Source organism: Berkeleyomyces rouxiae (assembly GCF_048999995.1).
Source record: "Berkeleyomyces rouxiae strain 22BRR77 chromosome Unknown BrBRR77_ptg000004l, whole genome shotgun sequence".
NCBI classification, from domain to species: Eukaryota; Fungi; Ascomycota; class Sordariomycetes; order Microascales; family Ceratocystidaceae; genus Berkeleyomyces; species Berkeleyomyces rouxiae.
This window is the reverse complement of record NW_027396494.1, coordinates 830,243-845,421: the sequence shown is the minus strand read 5'-3', so window position 1 is coordinate 845,421 and position 15,179 is coordinate 830,243. Positions and strand designations below refer to the sequence as shown.

Below are 15,179 nucleotides of genomic sequence, written 5' to 3'. Positions count from 1 at the left end.
CCGTGTCTTTTTGTCGAAATGTATGTGGCTACTCGGGGTTTCGAGCGCCAGTTACCCTCCGGGACTATTACCTGATAGGAGGGGTGCCTAGGGAACGTTCTGTTCCCCGGGTCTGCGCTTGACGGGGCCTCTTGGAGGCAGACCACATCCACCTGGTCTTCATGCGCCTTATGTAGCAACGACTGTGCACAGGTCCAGGACCTTTGCACATTCGCAGAAATCATTTGCAATACTGTGTCGTTAGGGTGTCCTAACATTTACAGAAGTTCCTCGTCATTGTCGTCTACCTGCATTGAATCCCGTGTTTCAGGGGACTCGCTGGAGGTGGGCAGGGGGTAGGGTTGCAGCTGGGCGGCCTGTGATGGGGCGGTCGGTGGCTGGCTGGGCGCCGAGGAGGCAGGGGAGGGGGAAGCCTGGGAGCTTGAAGGGCTCTTCGTCTGTGACGACGGCCGGGCCGGGGGGGCCGAGGTGACGGCCGTGGAAGGCGCCTGGGAGGGCACTGGGGACGGGGCCTTGTCTCCCTGGGCGGCGGCTGCCGGGGTAGACGACTGCGTCTCGGTATCGGCCGGGCATTTGCGGTCAAAGTGGCGGACCCGGCAGCGTGTGCAGAACGGGAAACGCTCCAGGGTGTTGTCAGGGGAGACCATGTGCAGCTCTCCGAGTGTCGCTACGCGACGGGGAACCGCAGACGGGGCCACAAGGCCTTCGTGGAAGGCGATGTGGGCGCGGAAGGTGGGCACGCCCGCCTTGCCAACGTACTTCGACAGCGTGGCGCTGGCGGAGACGACTCCAAAGGCCTGTTCGATATCCTGACGGACATCGTCTAGGGTGACCCGGTGGAGCATCACGGCGCCAGGGGTCTTGGGGTCCTCGACCGTGATCGAGGTTGGCAGTCCGTGTACGATGTACTTGGACCAAGCGTCCCTCTTGTGGACCTTCTCCGCAGTCAGGTTGGCGCGGATGCGCTCAGCGTGGCTGAGGAATTTGCCGACGTCACGGACGGCTGTCAGGGCAAAGCCCGTCTTGGTGGCGGTGGCGGTGCCTGCGCCCTCGCCGCGGGGGATGCCCGCGTTGGCCTTCGTTACGATGTAAGCCGGCGAGAGCTTCCGGAGGGGGGAATCGGTGGGCACAACCACGAAGAGGCGGTTGTCGGCGGGGGTGGCCTTTTCAGGGACCACGCTGGCTTTGCCCTGTCTGGGCTTGGGGGCTCCGGCCGAGGGAGCCGCGGGCTGGGCAGCCTTGGACGCTTTTTTGCCCTTGCGGGCGACGGTGCTCCAGGATTCCTTATCCAAGGACTCGGTGGGCGCTGCGGGAGCGGCAGCAGGGGGGTCGCGGGCTGATGGTGCCTCTGACGGGGTCGATGGGCGGGCGGGGCGCTCGCGTTGCGGCGCCGGGGAGGGGGTCGTGTCGCGAGGGGCACGGTTGGGGGGAGGCTGGGGCGCGCCTGTCATGGCGTGCTGGAGGGTGTCTAGAAGACCCTGTTGCAGGAAGTCTAGAAGTTTGCGCGTCGACTCGTGCGCGCTGGCCTGCGGGGCCATTGCGGCCAGGCAGTTGTCGGCCATGGCCGAGAAAGTGTTCAACATCCTATCACGGGTTGCTGCTTCCGCGTCCTTCTGGTTGCGGAGGGCGTCAGCTAGAGCCTTTACGGGGCCGACGGGGAGCGAGATGGGGGCGTAGGCGGTCTCTTGGGGGAGGGGCGCGTCTTCGCTCCTGACGCGTTTTGCGCCTGTCGCGACGCGCGCGACGGAAGAGGGGAGCCCCTGAGGGGCCTGGCCGGCGAGGTTCGGCGAGAACGACGCGGAGGAGGGGACAGTGGTGGGCACGGGGGAGGGGTCGCTGGCGGGCGAGGTGGCCTGCGCATACGTCAATGACGGAGGCGCGGACGCGGGCGCGGCGGGCGCGGGCGCGTGGACGGACGCGATCATCTTAGGGATGACAGGACCTGTCGGGGGCGAAAATAAAGTAAAGTAGTTTGCAATAATGGTAGCTGTTAGCTTGGTCAAAATGTCGAAGGTGCCCTCTGAAAATGGATTGATTGTTTTGTCGACAACAAAATTAATCGGTGACCGGCCGCTCAACGCGTGAGCGGTTTTTTTTTCTTTTTTTTTTTTTTTAAAAAAAAGAAAAAAAAAAAAAACAAGTAAAGATGCTTGGGCAAAGCAAAAATTCATGTCGACACCAACGTGATTCGAACACGCGCCCGCGAACGGACTTCCTGAGCTGCGAACTGATGCGATGCTAGATAGCAGGGAAGCGCCTTAACCACTCGGCCATAGTGCCTTGGTCTATTGTTGTTGTTGATGTTGTTGTTGTTGTTCTATTTATACTTTTCCTAAACTATGGCGCTTGGATTTTCCAAATCAAATCAAATCAAAATCAACTTTCGCGAGAACCACCATACTGGTAACAGTCAATCAGCGAAACGACCACAGACTTACAAGAATCAATCGAGAACAATCCCCTTATCCAGAAATGGAGTGCGACGATGCACCAGGAAGCGCCCAGGTGGCGCGACCCGCGAAAGACCAGCCCACGATCAGCGCAACGGACGCGCACACGGAGGTCGACATTGAGATGGTCAACACGAACGACGTCCAGCCAGAAACCGAGACCGACGACGCCCAGCAAGAGACTCCGACCAGCTCGTCAATGGAGCTGATGATTGTCGACAAGCCCGACGAACAAATCGAGAAGAATGAGGGCTCGACACCGTCCAACACCCCCAAGGAGAACGAGAAGCGTGGGGCGGCCACCGAGAAAGACCGCAATCTCGCCATGGCCAGAAAGCACATCGCAGGAGAGATGAAGAAGATAGAACTGCGCGCTGAGGCGTACCTCTGGCTCGCAGAAAAGATCCCCGAAATGTGCAACGAAGCCGTCGCCATGGCTAAAGGCGACGCGAACGTGAGGAAGCTGGCAGGACACGTGTCCCAGGAGTTCAGAGCTATGCTCCAGAAGCTCCAAGGTGGCACTACCCCTGCCCCTTCAGGCAACCCTAAGAACGACAAGCAAGGGTCTGCCAAAGCCCCGAAGCCCACACCGGGTTACACGAACAACAACAACAACAACAGGAGCTACGCAAGCACCGCGGCAGAGGCCGACGGTGGCAAGGGACAAGCAGTCACCCTGAAAAAAAAGACTGCCCCCAAGCCCAAGACAAAGACAACGACAACAGAGGAAGAGAAAAAAGTGCGAGTTTTTGTCCGAGGACCAGCGGCCGCAAATGAAGCGGACGCCAGCAACGAGATCGCCAAGGTCCTTGGCGGCAAGCCCGCCGAGATCCAGATCAAGAAGGTGAACTCGGGCTGGGCGTTCTACACGACCAAGGGTGCGGTGTCAGCCGAGAAGCTGAACTGCGTCAAGGAAGCGTGTGGGGCGAAAGCGTGCGAAATTGACAAAAGATGGACGCATGCACGCATCACTGGCCTATCAGACTTTTATGTCGTAGGCGAGAACGGACCGGTGATTAAGAAGAACGAAGAATGGTTCATCGGACAGATAACGGAGCAAACCGGTGGAGAAGTGAAATCCATCAAGTGGCAATTTGAAACCGAGAAGTACATGGACGCCACACTCCGTATTGCAGTGGACCTACCCGAGGGCCAGACCCTCCCCAACAGTGTGAAATTCGAGGGGAGCTCAAACCCGGCCACGGTCAAGAAGTGCCGGACCCCCTCACTGCCGCTGTGCCGTACCTGCTGGGCGACACACCCGACAGCGGGGTGCAAAGAAAAGCCACGGTGCCGCCTGTGCGGGAGCGCAGACCACAGAGAGGGGCAACACGCTGGATCCCGCGCCGCATGCATCGTGTGCAAGGCTCCGGACCATTCGGCAGGGGACCCCGCTTGCAAGCGAGGCACTCGCCCGAATCGCACGACCCCAAAGCCAACGGAAAACACGCCAGCCAACCCCCAGGACGACAACCAGGCTCGTAAGAGAAAGAGACTTTCCCCGGCGGAGCAGCCGACTCCGCGGCCCGAGGTCATCCGAGAACGCTCCCAGCGAGATGAATGTTAGGACACCTAACAGTATGGAGCGTCAACGTGGGAAGAGGGGGACCTAACCATGAACTGACTCTACGCGAAGCCGTCAGGCAACGGGTAGACGTCGTGTTTGTGCAGGAGCCCTGGATTGGACCGCGTAAGGACAAAACGAAGTTCCACCCAGAATTCACTCTGCATAGCCCGAGAGAAGGATGGTTGGATCGACCACGGAGCATCGCCTACGTGCGGAAAGACATCGAGACACTTGAAACAAATCAGGCCCACCCGGACCTGTGTCCAATCCGCATCAAGACGACAAAGGGCGTGCTTCGGCTTTTGGGAGTGTACAATGCGCCGGAGAGGTGCTTGCGAGCCGGTGAGGGATTGCAAGAACTGATGTGTACAGAAAAAGAACACGCATGGGTTGCATTGGGAGACTTCAACGCCCACCACGGTACATGGGACGCCAACGACAAAGAAAACAACGACGGGATGACCCTGGAAAATTGGCTGACTGACCAAGGGCTGACTGTGCTGAACCAGAGAGACGAACCAACGCACAGAGCCGGGAGGGTGATAGATCTGGTCGTGGTGCCGCACGCGGCGGTAGTGAAATGGGAGACCCGCATGAAAGTTGTTCCCGGAAGCACAAGCGACCACGAGATACTCGAGCTAGAGATAGAAGCGAGAGCGTCTCGAAAACGACCAGAGGCAAGGTGGAGACTAGGGAAGATGGATATAGAACGTTTCGTGGCGGAGTGCGCAAGAGAGAACAGCGGCCTGGAGTGGCTGCTCACCGGTAGCGGAAGCGGAGCAGACAGAGCGGACGATCTTGCCGGGAGACTAGTCGCAGCAGTGGGAAGGGCACTGGATGTGTCGACACCGAAAACACCACCCAACACCGACCTCAAACCATGGTGGAACGAAAATTGCAAACGGTGCAACGCCAGGATGAGGGAGGCACGCGACAAAACTCGAGAAAGACTGGGAGACCTCACATTGCGAGCGGCATACGTCAAGGAGCAAAAGGCAATGCAATGGGCGGTCGTCCAGGCCAAGAGGGCCCTCATGAGTAAGATCATCAACGGATTCAACGAAACGAGAGATGTATTCCGCGCGATCAAATGGGCCAACGACAAGACCGACAGACGTATTCCACTGTTGCAGAGACCAGACGGTACGAAGACGACCTGCACAGCAGAATCCGTGGCTCTCCTTCTGGAAACCCATACTAAGCCACACACAGGCTCAGAATGGCGGTTTCAGGAGCCCAACCCCGACGCAATTGAGTGGCCCCCTCTGTCTTCGGACGAGGTGAAGGCTGCCATCTGGAAACCTGCGAACACTGCGCCGGGAGCGGACCGCATCCCCAACGAGGTATGGAAAAGGGCGTGGAAACCTCTAGGTAATCTGATAACGGGACTATATAACCTATGCCTAGACAGCGGACACCACCCGAGCACATTCAAGAAAGCCGACCTCGTGGCAATACCGAAGCCAGGACGCCCACGCCAAGCACCACGCTCGTATCGCCTAATCTCACTTCTCCCCACTCTGGGCAAAGGCCTCGAGAGAGCAGTGGCTAGGCGGCTCGCGGAAGAGTCGATAGAGAGAGAAACCATCCCGAGAAACTACATCTGCGCCGTGCCAAAAAGGGCCGTTACCGACATGCTCATTGAGCTCCGTGGAAGAATCGAGGACGCCCAGGATTGGAAAAAGGTCACCTCAATTTTCACATTCGACATCAAGGGAGCTTTTGATGCAGTTGACCCAGCGAGAATGGAGCACCGCCTGATTGAGAACCGCTGGCCAACGAAGCTATGCCGATGGGTCAGAAGCTTCATGGAAGATAGGGCTGCAAGCATGCGCACCGAAGGAGGCGTCACCACAACCCTTGTAGGAGGTTCCCTCCCGCAAGGCTCGCCGGTCTCGCCAGTGCTGTACATGCTCTTCATGGCCCCATTGTACAAGAGAAACCCCGCACTTCTCGGATACGCAGACGATGGGTCTCTGGTGGTTAGTGGTCCTGCTTTTAGCAAGAACTGCGAAGTCATCCAAATTCTCATGAGGGAAGTGTTGAGGTGGACGGCCAACAATGGACTGGAGATCGACCCCGGAAAGTCAACACTGCTGCACGTCAAGGGCAGAAGAAAGGTCGCAGGAAATCCGTCCGTCACAGTGGAGGGTCTAGGCACGATTGAACCCACCCCGGCTAATGCCTCGATGCGATGGCTGGGGCTGCATCTAGACGCCAAACTTCTCTTCGACAAGCACATCGCGCACGTGACCGCGGGTATCAACCGAGTGGCGAACGGCCTGAGGTATCTGGCCGGTTGCTATAAGGGAGCAGATACGGAAAGCATGCTCCATGCGGTACGCGCGTGCGCTCTGAGCAAAGCACTCTTTGCGGCCAGCTCTTGGACTGGGACGGAAACGACAAAAACGGCCTCAGACAAGATAAATGTTGCCCTTAGAAAATGCTTACGGGCGGCTCTCCCTATGTATCGCACCACGCCAAGAGAATGCATACACCATGCGGCAAGCTTTCCACCTTTCGAGCTCCTCCTGGAAGATGAAAAGAGACGAGAGGCGGTACGATGGCACAGACTCGACGACAAGCATCTACTTCGAGGGCCGCAGTACAATCCAGTGGTGGTGAGGCTGCGAAAACTGCTACCTGCCGAAATGGAGAAGCACACCAGGCTCAGGCCAAACGCAGCTGGGCCAGACATGCCGTCTCGAACGTGGCTAGACAAGGAAAAAGAGGCAGAGGCACACAGAGCGGAAGTTGAGATGGCCACCCCGGGAACGATCATTGCCTACTCCGACGGATCGAAGCACGAGAATGGAAACGCGGGCGCGGGTTGGGTGATTACGGAAGATGGGGCTACGCTAGAGGAAGGGCACGTAGCTCTGGGAAAATGGATGGAAGTGGCCGACGCTGAGGCGATTGGCGCTCTCGAAGCAGCGAGGCGGGCCACGGCGCGCGAAGGTACCGAGGAAATCTGGCTTTGTCTGGACAACCAAGGAATAGTGAACCGCCTCCGCAACCCATCCACCAGAAACAGCACATCTCAGGACGTTATTGATGAGACAAAGACAACCCTTCGCCGCTGGGCGAGCGAGAGTCCTGGGAGGAGAGTCCATGTGCTGTGGGTCCCAGGCCACATGGGCTTGGAAGGCAACGAACTGGCAGACGCGCAAGCAAAACTGGGGTGCCAACAGACGACAACGGAACCCCGCGTCAGCCTGGCCGGAGCACGGAGATGGAGGCGAGACCGTCTAAGTCTCGAATACGGGGAATGGTGGCAGAAGCAAAAAGGATACCGCCCACTGGGAACTGGTGTCCCCGCCGAACCCCCCTTCCGTGTCTCCCGCTACGACGGCCTCACCAGGATTGAGCTAGGCCACATCCTGGCCGCCAGAACCGGAGATGGTGACTTTGACGAGTACCATGACCGATGGGAACACAACTGTCCACGCGGGTGCCGAGCTTGCAACCAGCCAAAGGAACGAGGACACTGGTGGACATGCAGGGCACTGCCGAGGCCGTGGAGCCAGAGATTTGCTGACAAGCTTCTGAAAACAACAAAAGCAACAAGTCACGTTGCCAGCGTTTTACGCCGCAATCTCAAGTTCCTTGAAGAAAGACAACAGCCCGAGCGCCCCGAGACTACCCAGCCACTACCCACTGCCAGCACCGAGACATGAAGGTGGGATTTTGAAGGAGAGATGAGAGTGGAAGAGAGATGGGAGAGGAAGGTTAGATTGGGAGGAGACGAGGTAGTAGGATCGGAAGGAGATGTCGAGAAGGATTCCATGAGGAGGTTTTGGGGGGTCCTTTTCCCGTCCACCAACTACAGAGGAGGGAAAACTCTCAAAAAAATGCAGCAACGGCCATGCCCGCAAGAGGACAAAACCACGCGTAATCCGCCGGGGACAAACCCCCGTGCCGAGAGCCGGTGGCCTTTTAGACTAGACTACACGCGGTTTGTTGCAAACCAAAAACACCAGGTAACCAACCCTGGAACCCCGCAGGTTCGCCCCCGGGCTGCGCTGGACAGAGAGTCCTCCTGGCTTCAATGCCGGACCCTAAAAAGTCACAGGAGATGCTTGAAGTCTATGCGCACCTGCAATCGCTGACCGCCCGGGAGTAGTTTGGAAGATGACATCATCCGACTGCTTCCGTCCGGAATATGCCGTCGTATTGCTGCGAAATAACAGTAGGTAGACGTAAAAGAATAAAATCAAATCAAATCAAATCAGGATTTTCCAAATCTATAGAACGAGATTGCTTCGTTACAGCCAACAACTTTCGCGAGAACCACCATACTGGTAACAGTCAATCAGCGAAACGACCACAGACTTACAAGAATCAATCGAGAACAATCCACTTATCCAGAAATGGAGTGCGACGATGCACCAGGTCCGATGGCGTTTGGCGTGGTGTGTTTTTTGTACTACTGTTTTGTCTTTGGGTGCTTTCTTTCGTGTATTACTTGTTTTTTTCTTGTTTTCTTGTTTCCCTGTTATGTTTGTCTGCTCTTTTTTTTTTTTTTTTTTTTTTTTTTTTCATTATCACAGTCTTCATGTATCCCCCCTGATGTATCCTGCGCCAGGAGGTGCTTATCACCACAGGGAGATCCCGAGTCAGCGTCTACAGTTTCTTCGGAGCTGGGAGACTACGGTCACCAAGGCAGTCTGATTCGGAGGATCCCGGCAGCCGGTTATGCCGCTGCCAGGTTGCCAGGACCTGCCTGGTCATCTTATGAGTGTTTGACGAACACTCCGATTGATGTAAAATAGATGAAATGAAATGAAAAAAAAAAAAAACGATGCACCAGGAAGCGCCCAGGTGGCGCGACTCGCGAAAGACCAGCCCACGACCAGCGCAACGAACGCGCACACGGAGGTCGACATTGAGATGGTCAACACGAACGACGTCCAGCCAGAAACCGAGACCGACGACGCCCAGCAAGAGACTCCGACCAGCTCGTCAATGGAGCCGATGATTGTCGACAAGCCCGACGAACAAATCGAGAAGAATGAGGGCTCGACACCGTCCAACACCCCTAAGGAGAACGAGAAGCGTGGGGCGGCCACCGAGAAAGACCGCAATCTCGCCATGGCCAGAAAGCACATCGCGGGAGAGATGAAGAAGATAGACCTGCGCGCTGAGGCGTACCTCTGGCTCGCAGAAAAGATCCCCGAAATGTGCAACGAAGCCGTCGCCATGGCTAAAGGCGACGCGAACGTGAGGAAGCTGGCAGGACACGTGTCCCAGGAGTTCAGAGCTATGCTCCAGAAGCTCCAAGGTGGCACTACCCCTGCTCCTTCAGGCAACCCTAAGAACGACAAGCAAGGGTCTGCCAAAGCCCCGAAGCCCACACCGGGTTACACGAACAACAACAACAACAGGAGCTACGCAAGCACCGCGGCAGAGGCCGACGGTGGCAAGGGACAAGCAGTCACCCTGAAAAAAAAGACTGCCCCCAAGCCCAAGACAAAGACACCGACAACAGAGGAAGAGAAGAAAGTGCGAGTTTTTGTCCGAGGACCAGCGGCCGCAAATGAAGCGGACGCCAGCAACGAGATCGCCAAGGTCCTTGGCGGCAAGCCCGCCGAGATCCAGGTCAAGAAGGTGAACTCGGGCTGGGCGTTCTACACGACCAAGGGTGCGGTGTCAGCCGAGAAGCTGAACCGCGTCAAGGAAGCGTGTGGGGCGAAAGCGTGCGAAATTGACAAAAGATGGCCTATCAGACTTCTATGTCGTAGGCGAGAACGGACCGGTGACCAAGAAGAACGAAGAATGGTTCATCGGACAGATAACGGAGCAAACCGGTGGAGAAGTGAAATCCATTAAGTGGCAATTCGAAACCGAGAAGTACATGGACGCCACACTCCGTATTGCAGTGGACCTACCCGAGGGCCAGACCCTCCCCAACAGTGTGAAATTCGAGGGGAGCTCAAACCCGGCCACGGTCAAGAAGTGCCGGACCCCCTCACTGCCGCTGTGCCGTACCTGCTGGGCGACACACCCGACAGCGGGGCGCAAAGAAAAGCCACGGTGCCGCCTGTGCGGGAGCCCAGACCACAGAGAGGGGCAACACGCTGGATCCCGCGCCGCATGCATCGTGTGCAAGGCTCCGGACCATTCAGCAGGGGACCCCGCTTGCAAGCGAGGCACTCGCCCGGATCGCACGACCCCAAAGCCAACGGAAAACACGCCAGCCAACCCCCAGGACAACAACCAGGCTCGCAAGAGAAAGAGACTTTCCCCGGCGGAGCAGCCGACTCCGCGGCCCGAGGTCATCCGAGAACGCTCCCAGCGAGATGAATGTTAGGACACCTAACAGTATGGAGCGTCAACGTGGGAAGAGGGGGGCCTAGCCATGAACTGACTCTACGCGAAACCGTCAGGCAACGGGTAGACGTCGTGTTTGTGCAGGAGACCTGGATTGGACCGCGTAAGGACAAAACGAAGTTCCACCTAGAATTCACTCTGCATAGCCCGAGAGAAGGATAGTTGGATCGACCACGGAGCATCGCCTACGTGCGGAAAGACATAGAGACACTTGAAACAAATCAGGCCCACCCGGACCTGTGTCCAATCCGCATTAAGACGACAAAGGGCGTGCTTCGGCTTTTGGGAGTGTACAATGCGCCGGAGAGGTGCTTGCGAGCCGGTGAGGGATTGCAAGAACTGATGCGTACAGAAAAAGAACACGCATGGGTTGCATTGGGAGACTTCAACGCCCACCACGGTACATGGGACGCCAACGACAAAGAAAACAACGACGGGATGACCCTGGAAAATTGGCTGATTGACCAAGGACTGACTGTGCTGAACCAGAGAGACGAGCCAACGCACAGAGCCGGGAGGGTGATAGATCTGGTCGTGGTGCCGCACGCGGCGGTAGTGAAATGGGAGACCCGCATGAAAGTTGTTCCCGGAAGCACAAGCGACCACGAGATACTCGAGCTAGAGATAGAAGCGAGAGCGTCTCGAAAACGACCAGAGGCAAGGTGGAGACTAGGGAAGATGGATGTGGACCGTTTCGTGGCGGAGTGCGCAAGAGAGAACAGCGGCCTGGAGTGGCTGCTCACCGGTAGCGGAAGCGGAGCAGACAGAGCGGACGACCTTGCCGGGAGACTAGTCGCAGCAGTGGGAAGGGCACTGGATGTGTCGACACCAAAAACACCACCCAACACCGACCTCAAACCATGGTGGAACGAAAATTGCAAACGGTGCAACGCCAGGGTGAGGGAGGCACGCGACAAAATTCGAGAAAGACTGGGAGACCTCACATTGCGAGCGGCATGCGTCAAGGAGCAAAAGGCAATACAATGGGCGGTCGTCCAGGCCAAGAGGGCCCTCATGAGTAAGATCATCAACGGATTCAACGAAACGAGAGATGTATTCCGCGCGATCAAATGGGCCAACAACAAGACCGACAGACGTATTCCACTGTTGCAGAGACCAGACGGTACGAAGACGACCTGCACAGCAGAATCCGTGGCTCTTCTTCTCGAAACCCATACTAAGCCACACACAGGCTCAGAATGGCGGTTTCAGGAGCCCAACCCCGACGCAATTGAGTGGCCCCCTCTGTCTTCGGACGAGGTGAAGGCTGCCATCTGGAAACCTGCGAACACTGCGCCGGGAGCGGACCGCATCCCCAACGAGGTATGGAAAAGGGCGTGGAAACCTCTAGGTAATCTGATAACGGGACTATATAACCTATGCCTAGACAGCGGACACCACCCGAGCACATTCAAGAAAGCCGACCTCGTGGCAATACCGAAGCCAGGACGCCCACGCTAAGCACCACGCTCGTATCGCCTAATCTCATTTCTCCCCACTCTGGGCAAGGGCCTCGAGAGAGCAGTGGCTAGGCGGCTCGTGGAAGAGTTGATATAGAGAGAAACCATCCCGAGAAACTACATTTGCGCCGTGCCAAAAAGGGCCGTTACCGACATGCTCATTGAGCTCCGAGGAAGAATCAAGGACGCTCAGGATCGGAAAAGGTCACCTCAATTTTCGCGTTCGACATCAAGGGAGCTCTGGATGCAGTTGACCCAGCGAGAATGGAACACCGCCTGATTAAGAACCGCTGGCCAACGAAGCTATGCCGATGGGTCAGAAGCTTCATGGAAGATAGGGCCGCAAGCATGCGCACCGAAGGAGGCGTCACCACAACCCTTGTAAGAGGTTCCCTCCCGCAAGGCTCGCCGGTCTCGCCAGTGCTGTACATGCTCTTCATGGCCCCATTGTACAAGAAAAACCCCGCACTTCTCGGATACGCAGACGATGGGTCTCTGGTGGTTAGTGGTCCTGCTTTTAGCAAGAACTGCGAAGTCATCCAAATTCTCATGAGGGAAGTGTTGAGGTGGACGGCCAACAATGGACTGGAAATCGACCCCGGAAAGTCAACACTGCTGCACGTCAAGGGCAGAAGAAAGGTCGCAGGAAATCCGTCCGTCACAGTGGAGGGTCTAGGCACGATTGAACCCACCCCGGCTAATGCCTCGATGCGATGGCTGGGGCTGCATCTAGACGCCAAACTTCTCTTCGACAAGCATATCGCGCACGTGACCGCGGGCATCAACCGAGTGGCGAACGGCCTGAGGTATCTGGCCGGTTGTTATAAGGGAGCAGATACGAAAAGCATGCTCCATGCGGTACGCGCGTGCACTCTGAGCAAGGCACTCTTTGCGGTCAGCTCTTGGACTGGGACAGAAACGACAAAAACGGCCTCAGACAAGATAAATGTTGCCCTTAGAAAATGCTTACGGGCGGCTCTCCCTATGTATCGCACCACGCCAAGAGAATACATACACCATGCGGCAAGCTTCCTACCTTTCGAGCTCCTCCTGGAAGATGAAAAGAGACGAGAGGCGGTACGGTGGCACAGACTCGACGACAAGCATCTACTTCGAGGGCCGCAGTACAATCCAGTGGTGGTGAGGCTACGAAAACTGCTACCTGCCGAAATGGAGAAGCACACCAGGCTCAGGCCAAACGCAGCTGGGCCAGACATGCCGTCTCGAACGTGGCTAGACAAGGAAAAAGAAGCAGAGGCACACAGAGCGGAAGTTGAGATGGCCACCCCGGGAACGATCATTGCCTACTCCGACGGATCGAAGCACGAGAATGGAAACGCGGGCGCGGGTTGGGTGATTACGGAAGATGGGGCTACGCTAGAGGAAGGGCACGTAGCTCCGGGAAAATGGATGGAAGTGGCCGACGCAGAGGCGATTGGCGCTCTCGAAGCAGCGAGGCGGGCCACGGCGCGCGATGGTACCGAGGAAATCTGGCTTTGTCTGGACAACCAAGGAATAATGAACCGCCTCCGCAACCCATCCACCAGAAACAGCACATCTCAGGACGTTATTGATGAGACAAAGACAACCCTTCGCCGCTGGGCGAGCGAGAGTCCTGGGAGGAGAGTCCATGTGCTGTGGGTCCCAGGCCACATGGGCTTGGAAGGCAACGAACTGGCAGACGCGCAAGCAAAACTGGGGTGCCAACAGACGACAACGGAACCCCGCGTCAGCCTGGCCGGAGCACGGAGATGGAGGCGAGACCGTCTAAGTCTCGAATACGGGGAATGGTGGCAGAAGCAAAAAGGATACCGCCCACTGGGAACTGGTGTCCCCGCTGAACCCCCTTCCGTGTCTCCTGCTACGACGGCCTCACCAGGATTGAGCTAGGCCACATCCTGGCGGCCAGAACCGGAGATGGTGACTTTGACGAGTACCATGGCCGATGGGAACACAACTGTCCACGCGGGTGCCGAGCTTGCAACCAGCCAAAGGAACGAGGACACTGGTGGACGTGCAGGGCACTGCCGAGGCCGTGGAGCCAGAGATTTGCTGACAAGCTTCTGAAAACAACAAAAGCAACAAGTCACGTTGCCAGCGTTTTACGCCGCAATCTCAAGTTCCTTGAAGAAAGACAACAGCCCGAGCGCCCCGAGACTACCCAGTCACTACCCACTGCCAGCACCGAGACATGAAGGCGGGATTTTGAAGGAGAGATGAGAGTGGAAGAGAGATGGGAGAGTAAGGTTAGATTGGGAGGAGACGAGGTAGTAGGATCGGAAGGAGATGTCGAGGAGGATTCCATGAGGAGGTTTTGGGGGGTCCTTTTCCCGTCCACCAACTACAGAGGAGGGAAAACTCTCAAAAAAATGCAGCAACGGCCATGCCCGCAAGAGGACAAAACCACGCGTAATCCGCCGGGGACAAACCCCCGTGCCGAGAGCCGGTGGCCTTTTAGACTAGACTACACGCGGTTTGTTGCAAACCAAAAACACCAGGTAACCAACCCTGGAACCCCGCAGGTTCGCCCCCGGGCTGCGCTGGACAGAGAGTCCTCCTGGCTTCAATGCCGGACCCTAAAAAGCCACAGGAGATGCTTGAAGTCTATGCGCACCTGCAATCGCTGACCGCCCGGGAGTAGTTTAGAAGATGACATCATCCGACTGCTTCCGTCCGGAATATGCCGTCGTATTGCTGAGAAATAACAGTAGGTAGACGTAAAAGAATAAAATCAAATCAAATCAAATCAGGCGCTTGGATTTTTGAGTCCGGAGCAGTTGCGCTCTACAGAGACACGGGTCCGAGTTTTCTGGCACCGGTTTACCTTCATCCGCCTCCTGTATCTATTCTGGGTGCCTTGGTCTATTGTGAATCTAGCTTCAAAAAAAAAAAAAAATATATATATATAAGACCAGATTGGTGAATACATGGGATCTGCACCAACCACGTGGCGTTCATGGGAACGACACGACCGGTCTCGTACCCATCCAGACGTCCCCGGCCCGCGGCCACTCCCAGGAAACCACCGCGGAGGAGCCAACCGGGCGCAACACCGGCGATGAAGCCTCAAGAAAGAGAAGAAGGGTCGTCTCCCCCCACGGTATACGAGACAAAGGTGACCATGAAATGGACGTCACAGAGCCACCTGCCAATGACGTTGTTGTTGTTGTTGTTTATTTTTACGCCGTGTGCCAGGGTTCACTGGTCGAATGGGCGTCACAGGCGGCTATTCCACCTGTTAGAAGAGTATAACTATAAAAAGAGCAGGTCTACACCTGAACGAAGAGAAAAAAACAACTGGAACACGGAGGCTCGCAGCCTCCAGAGCGGCCCTAAAGTCACCCTGATGGTCCCAGGAAAAACACAAAACAG

At 56.7% G+C, this 15,179-nt stretch overlaps 5 protein-coding genes across 5 annotated transcripts; 4 read left to right on the top strand and 1 right to left on the bottom strand.

Annotated features, from left to right (window-relative positions):
- Positions 1-257: 257 nt before the first annotated feature.
- BROUX77_004453 (uncharacterized protein) lies at positions 258-1,925 on the bottom strand (the record flags this gene model as incomplete). Its single annotated transcript, XM_073749217.1, has 1 exon — positions 258-1,925. One exon carries the CDS (start codon positions 1,923-1,925, stop codon positions 258-260), a length of 1,668 nt encoding a protein of 555 aa, XP_073604910.1.
- Positions 1,926-2,472: 547 nt separating this feature from the next.
- BROUX77_004452 (uncharacterized protein) lies at positions 2,473-4,017 on the top strand (the record flags this gene model as incomplete). Its single annotated transcript, XM_073749216.1, has 1 exon — positions 2,473-4,017. The coding sequence occupies one exon, from the start codon at positions 2,473-2,475 to the stop codon at positions 4,015-4,017; it is 1,545 nt and encodes a 514-aa protein (XP_073604909.1).
- Positions 4,018-4,934: 917 nt separating this feature from the next.
- Positions 4,935-6,457, top strand: BROUX77_004451 (uncharacterized protein; the record flags this gene model as incomplete). Its single annotated transcript, XM_073749215.1, has 3 exons — positions 4,935-5,160; positions 5,230-6,304; positions 6,382-6,457. 3 exons carry the CDS (start codon positions 4,935-4,937, stop codon positions 6,455-6,457), a joined length of 1,377 nt encoding a protein of 458 aa, XP_073604908.1.
- A 319-nt stretch (positions 6,458-6,776) lies between these two features.
- Positions 6,777-7,694, top strand: BROUX77_004450 (uncharacterized protein; the record flags this gene model as incomplete). The annotated part of the gene is made up of 1 exon (XM_073749214.1): positions 6,777-7,694. The coding sequence occupies one exon, from the start codon at positions 6,777-6,779 to the stop codon at positions 7,692-7,694; it is 918 nt and encodes a 305-aa protein (XP_073604907.1).
- Positions 7,695-8,907: 1,213 nt separating this feature from the next.
- Positions 8,908-10,327, top strand: BROUX77_004449 (uncharacterized protein; the record flags this gene model as incomplete). The annotated part of the gene is made up of 2 exons (XM_073749213.1): positions 8,908-9,700; positions 9,759-10,327. 2 exons carry the CDS (start codon positions 8,908-8,910, stop codon positions 10,325-10,327), a joined length of 1,362 nt encoding a protein of 453 aa, XP_073604906.1.
- Positions 10,328-15,179: the final 4,852 nt, after the last annotated feature.